The 13,609-nt window shown below is 45.3% G+C and overlaps 1 protein-coding gene across 6 annotated transcripts in view; it reads right to left on the minus strand.

The window, feature by feature from the left end:
* Positions 1–13,609, minus strand: part of LOC139566703 (CSC1-like protein 2) — a 96,206-nt gene that overhangs the window by 28,167 nt on the left and 54,430 nt on the right. For all 6 annotated transcript variants that reach the window (XM_071387990.1, XM_071387958.1, XM_071387999.1 and 3 more), the window contains 3 exons: positions 5,954–6,077; positions 5,712–5,845; positions 5,377–5,514 (listed from right to left, as the gene is read on the minus strand). In XM_071387990.1, coding sequence (XP_071244091.1) covers positions 5,377–5,514; positions 5,712–5,845; positions 5,954–6,077 — 396 coding nt within the window. The remainder of the gene's footprint in view (positions 1–5,376; positions 5,515–5,711; positions 5,846–5,953; positions 6,078–13,609) is intronic.

The raw sequence follows: 13,609 nt of genomic DNA on the forward strand, positions 1-13,609 counted from the left end.
GTTTAATAAATGTATTGTATAGTGTGTGTGCGTGGCAGGCTTACAATCATGGCAAAAAACTAAATTTGAGAGTGTGCTGACCCTGGTGCTAGAGGGGGTACGCAGCTGGAGGTTGAATGTTTGAAGGGGTACGGGACTATAAAAAGCTTGGGAACACCTTTTATGATCTATGTAAATAGACAGATTCTAAATATCACCACAAACTGATGCTGGCTGGCACTAAAACCACACTCAACGAGCTGTATAGGGCCATAAGCAAACAAGATAATGCTCATCCAGAGGTGGCGCTCCTAGTGGCCGGTGATTTTAATGCAGGAAAACTGAAATCAGTCTTAACTAATTTTTACCAGCATGTCACCGGTGCAACTAGAGGCGAAAAAAAAGATCACCTTTACGCCACACACAGAGACACATACAAAGCTCTCCCTCACCATCCACTTGGCACATCTCTATCCTCCTGATTCCTGGTTACAAGCAAGACTTTAAAATCAGGAAGTTCCAGTGAAGCACTCAATACAGAAGTGGTCTGATGAAGCGGATGCTGAGCTACAGGACTCGGGATTCATCCGATGGCATTGAAGAGTTTACCACAGTCATCGCCTTCATTAATAAGTGAATCTACAACGACATCCTCACCAGTGGAGGCTGGTGGGAGGAGCAATAGGAGGACAGGCTCATTGTAATGGCTGGAATTAATCAATTGGAACGGAGTCAAACATATGCTTCCTTATGTTTGATACCATTCCATTTATTCCATTCCAGCCATTACAAGGAGCCGGTCCTCCTTTAGCTCCTCCCACCAGCCTCCTATGGTCCTCAGAGTTACCATGCGTACATATCCCAATCAGAAGCCATGGATTACAGCCAACATCCACACTGAGCTAAATGCTACAGTCGCCGCTTTCTAGGAGCGGGACACTAATCTGCACGTTTATAAGAAATCCCGGGACGCCTTCCAAAGATCAAACAGGCAAAGTGTCAATACAGGACTAAGATCGAATCCTACTACACCGGCTCCGATGCTCGTCGGATGTGGTAGGGCTTGCATTCTATCAAGGATTACAAAAAGGGAAACCAAGCCACGAGCTGCCTAGTGATTCGAGCCTACCAGTCTAGCGAAATGCCTTCTATTCTTACTTCGAGTCAAGCAACACTGAACGATGCATGAGAGAACCAGCTGTTCTCGATGACTGTGTGATCACACTCTCCGTAGCCAATGCACTGGACGTTTTACTGTCCATATCAGGGGATCTCTTTACATGACACATTATTTATATTCTAGAGAATAAAGACCATTTCCAATGTACATTTTTAGTTTTGTGGATATGTACCATAAAAAGTCTGAATCCAGATGTGGCTTTTAGACATATGATATTGGGATTACGCCGCTTATCACACATGGACATTTCCTATGGCCGGATAAGGACTCATTCAATCAAATCAAGTTTATATAGCCCTTCGTACATCAGCTAATATCTCGAAGTGCTGTACAGAAACCCAGCCTAAAACCCCAAACGGCAAGCAATGCAGGTGTAGAAGCACTATATCCTGAGTATCCTGAGATATGTGACATCCTATTTTCTCTCTTCGTTTTGACAAATACTGACTGTATACATTGCATATCTGTTTTCTCAGCACACTCAAAATATGAAGATATATTGATTCCAGATATGCTTATTTTGGCTGAGGTCCATATCTGGATCTTGATTTGCTAAAGCATGATTTCTGATGCATTTGAGCTTTAAGCACATGCTCAATAATTTGACGAATATGAAATCCATATTTCTTTCACGCACAAATAATGTTTAGATACCCACCAGATATCATAAATGGTATGGCAGGATATTGACTCATTAGATATCCTGAGATAGGCCTGTGGATATCTTATTTTCTCTATATGATGACAAATATTGACAGTAGGCCTGCAAGGCATATTTTCTCAGTACATACAATGCATATGCTCTTGACTGAGGTCCATATCAGGATCTTGATATGCATTTTACTATGCTAAATAAGGAACATTTCTGATGCTTATTTGAGGACTTGCTCAAATATTACACCATGTCATTCTTTCAGAAACTAGCTATAATTTTGATATTGCCTCTGGATAATGGCGCGAATAAACTGCAGGCTAAAAGCACTGTAACTGGTAGCCTAGCAACAAGTTCCAACTGTCATTTTGGAATTTGGGCACCACAAATAAGTGTGTAAACTGTGTGTTCCAACTGACAACTGGATAGACAAAGAAGTGAGAAGCTGTTCAAAAAAATACCTCAAAGAAGTTAAAGCTAAAGTACGTATCTAATTTAGGATGTTTTTGTTATCTTAGTAACTAGAATCAGGAACGTTAGCTAAGTTCCTGACATATCGTACGGGTCTTATTCTGTAATTTCTGGGCTTTTTGTTTGTTTCTGTTTTTGTGTGGCTTAATCCAACTTGTATACTCATTCAGACTTAAAATATTTGCTCTATACAGCCAAAATGTACCCTTTAGATGGGAATGTAATTACGCTCCTTAGTAAAGACAGCAAAGATAAGTTGTGTACGTATGATACATGTTCTTTATGTGCTCTTGAATAAAAATGAATGTAATTTTTATTTTAATTTTAATAGAATATTCTACAAATATGTAAGCGGGTGCACGAGCATCAGGTGTATGTCTTGAACGTTGGGATTGGATGATTGTAGAAACCTTCCCATTACGGAGGATATCCTAGCTCCGTATATGAAAGGAAGGACATGCGTATCTGGAGCATGTCTACTCCTTATATCTAATAAAATGTCAGATACCCCGAAATATATAGATAAAGATATCCCCTGATGTTGATCCTTTTTGCCCAGTGACGTGAGTAAGACCTTGAAACAGGTTAACATACAAGGCCACAGGGCCAGGCGGATTACCAGGACACGTACTCAGAGCATGCGCTGACCAGCTGGCAAGTGTCTTCCCTGACATTTTCAACCTCTCTCTGACCCAGTCTGTAATACCAACATGTTTCAAGCAGACCACCATAATCCCTGTGCCCAAGAACGCCAATGTAACCCGTCTAAATGACTATGTGTAGCCCTCACATCTGTAGCCATGAAACACTTTGAAAGGCTGGTCATGGCTCACATCGTCCCAGACACCCTGGACCCACGCCAATTCGCCCCAACAGATTCACAGATTACGCAATCTCTATTGCACTCCACACTGCCCTTTCCCACGTGGAGAAAAGGAACACCTACGTGAAAATTGCTGTTCATTGACTACAGCTCAGCATTCAACACCATAGTGCCCTCCAAGCTTGTCACTAAGCTAAGGAACATGTGACTGAACACCACCCACTGCAACTGGATCCTGGACTTCCTGACGGGCCACCCCATGTGGTGAGGGTAGGCAACAACACATCCGCCACACTGACCCTCAACACGGGGGCCTCTCAGGGGTGCATACTTAGTCTCCTCCTGTAATCCCTGTTCACCCACGACTGCGTGGCCATGCACGACTCCAACACCATCATTAAGTTTGCCGATGACACGGCGGTGGTAGGCCTGATCACTGACGACGATGAGACAGTTTACAGGGAGGTGGTCAGAGACCTGGCAGTGTGGTGCTAGGACCACGACCTCCCCCAACGTCAGCGAGACAAAGTAGCTGATCGTGGACTACAGGAAACAGAGGGCCAAGCACTCCTGCATTCACTTCGACGGGGCTGTAGTTGAGTGGGTTTTGGGTTCCTCGGTGTTCACATCACTAAGGACCTATCATGGTCCAAACACACCAACACAGTCGTGAAGAGAGCACGGCAATGCCTCTTCCCTCTCAGGAGGCTGAAAAGATCTGTCAAGGGCCCTCGGATCCTCAAAAATTTCTACAGCTGCACCATTGAGAGCATCTTGATAGGCTCCCTGTCATCCAGGACCTCTATACTAGGCGGTGTCAGAGGAACGGCCTAAAAATTGTCAGACTCCAGCCACCCAAGTCATAGACTGTTCTCTCTGCTACCGCACGGCAAGCGATACCGGAGCGCCAAGTCTGGGACCGAAAGGCTCCTGAACAGCTTCTACCCCCAAGCCATAAGACTGCAGAACAGTTAATGAAATGGCTACCCAGAGTATTTTCATAGACCCCCTTTTTTTCTTCGCACTGACTCTCTTACACTGGCTGTGGACCCCAGGAAGAGTAGCTGCTGCCTTCGCAACAGCTAATGGGGATCCTAATAAAATACCAACATACGGTCTATGCACACTTACTGGACTCATGGACACATACTACACTAACATTCCAATACACACACATGCATATTGATGCCACACACACTCACAGACACACTTTCACATATATGCTACTGTTACGCTGTTTATTACCTATCCTGATTGCCTAGTCACTTTTACGCCTACCTACATGTACATATTACCTCAATTACCTCGTACCCCTGAACATTGACTCCGTAACAGTACTTATTTTATATAACCTTGTACTTGTTTTTTAATTGTGTTACCATTGTCTTACTTTTTAACTCCGCAATGTTGGAAAAGGGCTAGTAAGTAAGCATTTAGCGGTAAATTCTACACCTGTTGTATTCGGCGCATGTGACAAATAACGTTTATTTTGATTTGATGGGGAGCCAGCTAAGCATGGGCAGAGAGACTGAGTGGGTTAAGTTATTGGCAAGCATTCAGTAAGCCGCAAAGCTCCAAAGTCAGGGGTTTAGGAAGAGCTGACTGGAGGTCATGGGGGCCTGAGGATCACTAATGACAAATACCCGTCATTACCCCATCCCCTCCATCCATAGCCACATTTTGTCATTGGGTGCAAAGGTGTGGAGTGCAGTCGCTCATGCAGAAAGGCCAAAAAGATCATCAAGGACCACAACCACCCGAACCACTGCCTGTTCACCCCGCTACCATCCAGAATGCAAGTTCAGTACAGGTGCATCAAAGCTGGGACCGAGAGAGTGAAAAACAGCTTCTATCTCAAGGCCTATCAGACTGTTAAACAGCCATCACTAACACAGAGAGAATGTATCACTAGTCACATTAATAATGCCACTTTAATAATGTTTATATTCATATATTCTTATTCCATTCCTTTATTTAGATTTGTGTGTATTAGGTAGTTGTTGAGGAATTGTTAGATTACATGTTAGATATTGCTGCACTTGTCGGAACTAGAAGCACAAGCATTTCGCTACATTCGCAATAACATCTGCTAACCATGTGTATATGACCAATAAAATTTGATTTGACGATAGTCCATTTTAGCCTCTCTTGCTGCCCCCTTTGTTCTACCTCAACATCATAGTTGGTGCTAGCCACATAGAAATATAATTAGTAGTACTCTAAATTCTATTTCTATGGCTGGCCCACCCTGCGCAGGACCCCGTCTCTTACCAGCGCACGTTTTGAGGGTCAGGAGCATAGCTCACACTCCAGTTGTAGATGTGGAGACTTTCACTGAACTGGGATGACTTGGGCTCTTGGCGACATGTGCAGCCATGGCATTGGCAGGCATTGAAGTCCTTTAGGATTCTATGAAAAGTGGTAAATGGCAGGGAAATTGAGTAGGCTAAACAAGCTTTTATTACATATGGCATTTGGTGATGGCACTGATCTACTGAGGCATTTTGAAAGACCATCCTGCTCAGATATAGCAGAGCATGCATGCATGCATGCACAAACAAACACATACACCACAAAAACATCAACTTATGTCGAGATCGACTCACATTGCAGTCATGGCCTCATTCTGGAAAGTGACAAACGCCATGCCAAGAGGTTTAGTGTTGACCTTCTCTTTCTCCTTTCTGTACTCCTCCTTCAATTTGGCCTCCCGCTTAGTATAGAAGCTCACCGCCTCTTCCTGAAATACAATGACAGATTACACTTTACATAACATTGTACAGTAGTCTAATTTGCAAATGCCTAAAGGTACAGCCTAATAAATGTGATGGTTTTCTGGGTGTCTAACCTGCTCACATCCTTTGATGACACAGCAGCAGAGGTGGCCACAGGGTTTGGGGTTGACCATGGTGGGCATGTGCTCTTTGGCCATGAGATCAGTGAAGAACTTTAAACTGCGCTCTGTCTTCTTCCTGTGAGGCGACACACACACACAAATCATATTGAGAGCTCTACACATGGTGCACACAACGCACAATCCTGCACAAATGCATGGTGACATACAGTATGTCCACACAATCCAATCAGAGCAGTACATACACTCGCAAACAGGCATATACAGTTGAAGTCTGAAGTTTACATACACCTTAGCCAAATACATTTAAACTCAGTTTTTCACAATTCCTGACATTAAATCCTAGTAAAAATTCCCTGTCTTAGGTCAGGTAGGATCACCACTTTATATTAAGAATGTGAAATGTCAGAACAATAGTAGAGAAAATGATTTATTTGAGCTTGTATTTCTTTCATCACATTCCCAGTGGGTCAGAAGTGTACATGCACTCAATTAGCATTTGGTAGCATTGCCTTTAAATTGTTTACCTTGGGTCAAACGTTTCAGGTACAATTCCACAAGCTTCCCACAATAAGTTTGGTGAATTTTGGACCATTCCTCCTGACAGAGCTGATGGAACCGAGTCAGGTTTGTAGGCCTCCTTGCTCTCACACGCTTTTTCAGTTCTGCCCACAAATGTTCTATAGGATTGAGGTCAGGGCTTTGTGATGGCCACTCCAATACCTTGACTTTGTTGTCCTTAAGCCATTTTGCCACAACTTTAGAAGTATGCTTGGGGTCATTGTCCATTTGGAAGACCCATTTGCGACCAAGCTTTAACTTCCTGACTGTTGTCTTAAGATGCTGCTTCAATATATCCACATAATTTTCCTCCCTCATGATGCCATCTATTTTGTGAAGTTCACTAGTCCCTCCTGCAGCAAAACACCCCCACCACATGATGCTGCCACCCCCATGCTTCACGGTTGGGATGGTGTTCCTCGGCTTGCAACCCTCCCTCTTTTTCCTCCAAACATAATGATGGTCATTATGGCCAAACAGTTCTATTTTGTTTCATCAGACCAGAGGACATTTCTCCAAAAAGTATGATCTTTGTCCCTATGTGCAGTTGCAAACCGTAGTCTGGCTTTCTTATGGTGGTTTTGAAGCAGTGGCTTCTTCCTTGCTGAGCGGCCTTTCAGGTTATGTCGATATAGGACTCGTTTTACTGTGGATTTAAATACTTTTGCACCTGTTGTTTCCTCCAGCATCTTCACAAGGTCCGTAACTGTTATTCTGGGACTGATTTGCACTTTTCGCACCAAAGTACATTCATCTCTAGGAGACAGAACGCGTCTCCTTCCTGAGCGGTATGACGGCTGCGCGGTCCCGTGGTGTTTATACTTGCGTACTATTGTTTGTACAGATGAACGTGGTACCTTCAGGCATTTGGAAATTGCTCCCAAGGATGAACCAGACTTGTGGAGGTCTTGGCTGATTTCTTTTGATTTTTCCATGATCAAGCAAAGAGGCACTGAGTTTGAAGGTAGGCCTTGAAATACATCCACAGGTACACCTCCAATTGACTCTAATGATGTCAATTTGCCCATCAGAAGCTTCTAAAGCCATGACATAATTTTCGGGAATTTTCCAAGCTGTTTAAAGGCACAGTCAACGTCGTGTATGTAAACTTCTGACCCACTGGAATTGTGATACAGTGAATTATAAGTGAAATAATCTATCTGTAAACAATTGTTGGAAAAATTACTTGTGTCATGCACAAAGTAGATGTCCTAACCGACTTGCCAAAACTATAGTTTGTTAACAAGAAATGTATCGAGTGGTTGAAAAAGAGTTTTATTGACCCCAACCTAAGTGTATGTAAACTTCCAACTTCAACTGTACACGCTCACACATACAGTACCAGTCAAAAGTTAGGAAACACCTACTCATTCAAGGGTTTTCTTTATTTGTACTAATTTCAACATTGTCAAATAATAGTGAAGACATCAAAACTATGAAATAACACATATGGAATCATGTAGTAACCCCCAAAAACAGCCACCCTTTGCCTTGATGACAGCTTTGCATTCTCTCAACCAGGTTCACCTGGAATGCTTTTCCAACAGTCCTGAAGGTTCCCACATATGCTGAGCACTTGTTGACTGCTTTTCCTTCACTCTGCGATCCAACTCACACCAAACCATCTCGATTGGGTTGAGGTCGGGTGATTGTGGAGGCCAGGCCATCTGATGTAGCACTCAATCACTCTACTTCTTGGTCAAATAGCCCTTACACAGCCTGGAGGTATGTTTTGGGTCATTGTCCTGTTGAAAAACAAATGATAGTCCCACTAAGCCCAAACAAGATGGGCTGGCGTATCACTGCAGAATGCTGTGGAATCCAGGCTAGTTAAGTGTGCCTTGAATTCAAAATAAATCACAGCGTGTCACCAGAAAAGCAGCCCTACACCATCACACCTCCTCCGTGCTTCATGGTAGGAACCACACAAGTGGAGATCATCCGTTCACCTACTCTGTGTCTCACAAAGACACGGCGGTTGGAACCAAAAATCTCAAATTTGGACTCAAAAGACCAAAAGGACCAATTTCCACCGGTCTGAGGTCCATTACTCGTGTTTCTTGGCCCAAGCAAGTCTCTTCTTATTATTGGTGTCCTTTAGTGGTGGTTTCTTTGCAGCAATTCGACCATGAAGGCTTGATTCACGCAGTCTCCTCTTAACAGTTGATGTTGAAATGTGTCTGTTACTTGAACTCTGTGAAATATTTATTTGGGCTGCAATCTGAGGTGCAGTTAACTCTAATGAACTTAGCCTCTGCAACAGAGGTAACTCTGGTTCTTCCTTTCCTGTGGCGGTCATCATAGACAGTTTCATCATAGCACTTGATGGCTTTTACGACTGCACTTTAAGAAACTTGAAAAGTTCTTGACTTTTTCCGGATTGACTGACCATGTCTTAAAGGATGGACTGTAATTTCTCTTTGCTTATTTGAGCTGTTCTGGCCATAATATGGACTTGGTCTTTTACCAAATAGGGCTATCTTCTGTATTCCCCCTTTTACCTTCTGCACAGACACCAGCGCTGTTTTTAGCCTGGATAATACTCGCCAATCTACCAGTATTGGACTATCTCTCGACTACAATGCCGGATTCCTGCTGTAATCCCTGGACCACCACTTCTGATCTTCACAGCTAGCTAGTGGCTAATGCCCCTGCCACGAAGCTAACACCAGTTAGCCGTGAGCCATGCGCATCTCCCGGCTAGCAAACTAAATTCTACAATACCTCTTTCGCCATCTGGCTTGGATCCTCTGTCGACACGACGCCCCGCCGCACCACCACGACTGATCTGCCGACGAATACTCCATCCGCTGTGCCTTCAATCGGCCTCCGTCGGAGCAGACGCTCATACTAGCCCCGGGCTACTAACTTTAAATGCTGTGTCGCCCGCGTGCTAGCGCGGGCAGCAGTTCCATCTACTGCTGCCCCCTGGACACTATGATCACTCGGCTACATAGCTGATGCCTGCTGGACTGTCCATTAATTCGCGGTACTCCATTCTGTTTATTTTTATCTGTCGGCCCCAGCCGCGAACTCAGGCTCTGGGTGTAGTTAATCCGACCCTTTCTGCCTAATCATCGCCATTTTACCTGCTGTTGTTGTGTTAGCTGATTAGCTGTTGCTGTCTCACCTGTTGTCTTAGCTAGCTCTCCCAATCAATACCTGCGATTACTTTATGCCTCGCTGTACGTCTCTCTCAAATGTCAATATGCCTTGTATACTGTTGTTCAGGTTAGTTATCATTGTTTTAGTTTACAATGGAGCCCCTAGTTCCACTCTTCATACCTCTGACACCACCTTTGTCCCACCTCTCACACATGCGGTGACCTCACCGATTATAACCAGCATGTCCAGAGATACAATCTCTCTTATCATCACCCGGTGCCTGGGCTTACCTCCGCTGTACCCGCACCCCACCATACCCCTGTCTGCACATTATGCCCTGAATCTATTCTACCACGCCCTGAAATCTGCTCCTTTTATTCTTTGTCCCCAACGCTCTAGGCGACCAGTTTTGATAGCCTTTAGCCGCACCCTCATCCTACTCCTCCTCTGTTCCTCGGGTGATGTGGATGTAAACCCAGGCCCTGCATGTCCCCAGGCACCCTCATTTGTTGACTTCTGTGGTAGAAAAAGCATTGGTTTCATGCATGTCAACATCAGAAGCCTCCTCCCTAAGTTTGTTTTGCTCACCGCTTTAGCACACTCTGCCAACCCTGATGTCCTTGCCGTGTCTGAATCCTGGCTTAGGAAGGCCACCAAAAATTATGACATTTCCATACCCAACTATAACATTTCCGTCAAGATAGAACTGCCAAAGGGGGAGGAGTTGCAATCTACTGCAGAGATAGCCTGCAAAGTAATGTCATACTTTCCAGGTCCATACCCAAACAGTTCGAACTTCTAATTTAAAAAATGAATCTCTCCAGAAATAAGTCTCTCACTGTTGCCGCCTGCTACCGACCCCCCTCAGCTCCTAGCTGTGCCCTGGACACCATTTGTGAATTGATCGCCCCCCATCTAGCTTCAGAGTTTGTTCTGTTAGGTGACCTAAACTGGGATATGCTTAACACCCCGGCAGTCCTACAATCTAAGCTAGATGCCCTCAATCTCACACAAATCATCAAGGAACCCACCAGGTACAACCCTAAATCCGTAAACATGGGCACCCTAATAGACATTATCCTGACCAACTTGCCCTCCAAATACACCTCTGCTGTCTTCAAATCAGGATCTCAGCGATCACTGCCTCATTGCCTGTATCCGCTACGGGTCCGCGGTCAAACGACCACCCCTCATCACTGTCAAACGCTCCCTAAAACACTTCTGCGAGCAGGCCTTTCTAATTGACCTGGCCCGGGTATCCTGGAAGGATATTGACCTCATCCCGTCAGTTGAGGATGCCTGGTCATTCTTTAAAAGTAACTTCCTCACCATCTTAGATAAGCATGCACTGTTCAAAAAATGCAGAACTAAGAACAGATATAGCCCTTGGTTCACTCCAGACCTGACTGCCCTCGACCAGCACAAAAACATCCTGTGGCGGACTGCAATAGCATCGAATAGTCCCTGCGATATGCAACTGTTCAGGGAAGTCAGGAACCAATACACGCAGTCAGTCAGGAAAGCAAAGGCTAGCTTTTTCAAGCAGAAATTTGCATCCTGTAGCTCTAACTCCAAAAAGTTCTGGGACACTGTAAAGTCCATGGAGAACAAGAGCACCTCCTCCCAGCTGCCCACTGCACTGAGGCTAGGTAACACGGTCACCACCGATAAATCCATGATAATTGAAAACTTCAACAAGCATTTCTCAACGGCTGGCCATGCCTTCCACCTGGCTACTCCAACCTCGGCCAACAGCTCCGCCCCCCCCGCAGCTACTAGCCCAAGCGTCCCCAGCTTCTCCTTTACCCAAATCCAGATAGCAGATGTTCTGAAAGAGCTGCAAAACCTGGACCCATACAAATCAGCTGGGCTTGACAATCTAGACCCTCTATTTCTGAAACTATCCGCCGCCATTGTCGCAACCCCTATTACCAGCCTTTTCAACCTCTCTTTCATATCGTCTGAGATCCCCAAGGACTGGAAAGCTGCCGCGGTCATCCCCCTCTTCAAAGGGGGAGACACCCTGGACCCAAACTGTTACAGACCTATATCCATCCTGCCCTGCCTATCTAAGGTCTTCGAAAGCCAAGTTAATAAATAGATCACAGACCATCTCGAATCCCACCGTACCTTCTCCGCTGTGCAATCCGGTTTCCGAGCCGGTCACGGGTGCACCTCAGCCACGCTCAAGGTACTAAATGATATCATAACCGCCATCGATAAAAGACAATACTGTGCAGCCGTCTTCATCGACCTGGCCAAGGCTTTCGACTCTGTCAATCACCATATTCTTATCGGCAGACTCAGTAGCCTCGGTTTCTCTAATGACTGCCTTGCCTGGTTCACCAACTACTTCGCAGACAGAGTTCAGTGTGTCAAATCGGAGGGCATGTTGTCCGGTCCTCTGGAAGTCTCTATGGGGGTACCACAGGGTTCAATTCTCGGGCCGACTCCTTTCTCTGTATATATCAATGATGTTGCTCTTGCTGCGGGCGATTCCCTGATCCACCTCTACGCAGACGACACCATTCTGTATACTTCTGGCCCTTCCTTGGACACTGTGCTATCTAACCTCCAAACGAGCTTCAATGCCATACAACACTCCTTCCGTGGCCTCCAACTGCTCTTGAACGCTAGTAAAACCAAATGCATGCTTTTCAACCGTTCGCTGCCTGCACCCGCCCGCCCGACTAGCATCACCATCCAGGACGGTTCCGACCTAGAATATGTGGACATCTATAAATACCTAGGTGTCTGGCTAGACTGTAAACTCTCCTTCCAGACTCATATTAAACATCTCCAATCCAAAATCAAATCAAGAATCGGCTTTCTATTTCGCAACAAAGCCTCCTTCACTCACGCAGCCAAACTTACCCTCGTAAAACCGACTATCCTACCGATCCTCGACTTCGGCGATGTCATCTACAAAATAGCTTCCAATACTCTACTCAGCAAACTACATGCAGTTTATCATAGTGCCATCCGCCATCCAGCCACTGGAGATCAATAGTGTTTAGCACCAGTGGGCGAGTAGGAAATCAAGATGGCCACTGCTGAGTCATCAAGGTCTACTTCTGTCACCAGAACTCAGACCTAAAAAAATAAGGCCTCTCTCCTGCGATATCTTATAGGTCACACAGATAACATGTCTTTGCAACAGTGTCCATAACTGTGACTAACTTTAAACAAACGTGGGTCGTCTAAGGGCCTCCAGGGTGGCGCAGTAGTCTAGGGCACTGCATTGCCAGCAGAGACTCTGGGTTCGCGCCCAGGCTCTGGCGCAGCCAGCCGCGACCGGGAGGTCCGTGGGGCGACGCACAATTTGCCTAGCGTCGTCCGGGTTCGGGAGGGTTCGGCCGGTAGGGATATCCTTGTCTCATCGCGCACCAGCGACCCCTGTGGCGGGCCCGGGCGCAGTGCTCGCTAACCAAGGTAGCCAGGTGCACGTGTTTCCTCCGGCACATTGGTGCGGCTGGCTTCCGGGTTGGAGGCAGAAGCAGTGCGGCTTGGTTGGGTTTCGGAGGACGCATGGCTTTCGGCCTTCGTCTCTCCCGAGCCCGTACGGGAGTTGTAGCGATGAGACAAGATAGTAATTACTAACAATTGGATACCACGAAATTCGGGAGAAGAGGGTAAAACTTTAAAATAAAAAAAATAAAGTGGTTCGTCTACAGGGTTGGGTAGGTTATTTTATCAATGTAATCATTTACAGTTACTAGTTACCTAACCAAAATTATAAATCAGTAAAGTAACTTTTGGATTACCCAAACTCCGTAAAGTAATCTAAGTTTAGGCATTAACTCAGAATTCTTAAAGTTACGCATTAACGCTGAATGGTTAAGGTAATGGTTAAGGTTTGGAATAGACTTAAAACAAAAATATCAAAAACAACTTTCTATCGATGTATTCGAACATGCAACCTTTGGAACCAGAGACAGACGCCCATCCACCATCCCCATTCACAACACCCTAGCAAAACCAAAA

Source organism: Salvelinus alpinus, chromosome 2 (assembly GCF_045679555.1).
Source record: "Salvelinus alpinus chromosome 2, SLU_Salpinus.1, whole genome shotgun sequence".
In the NCBI taxonomy this organism is placed as follows: Eukaryota; Metazoa; Chordata; class Actinopteri; order Salmoniformes; family Salmonidae; genus Salvelinus; species Salvelinus alpinus.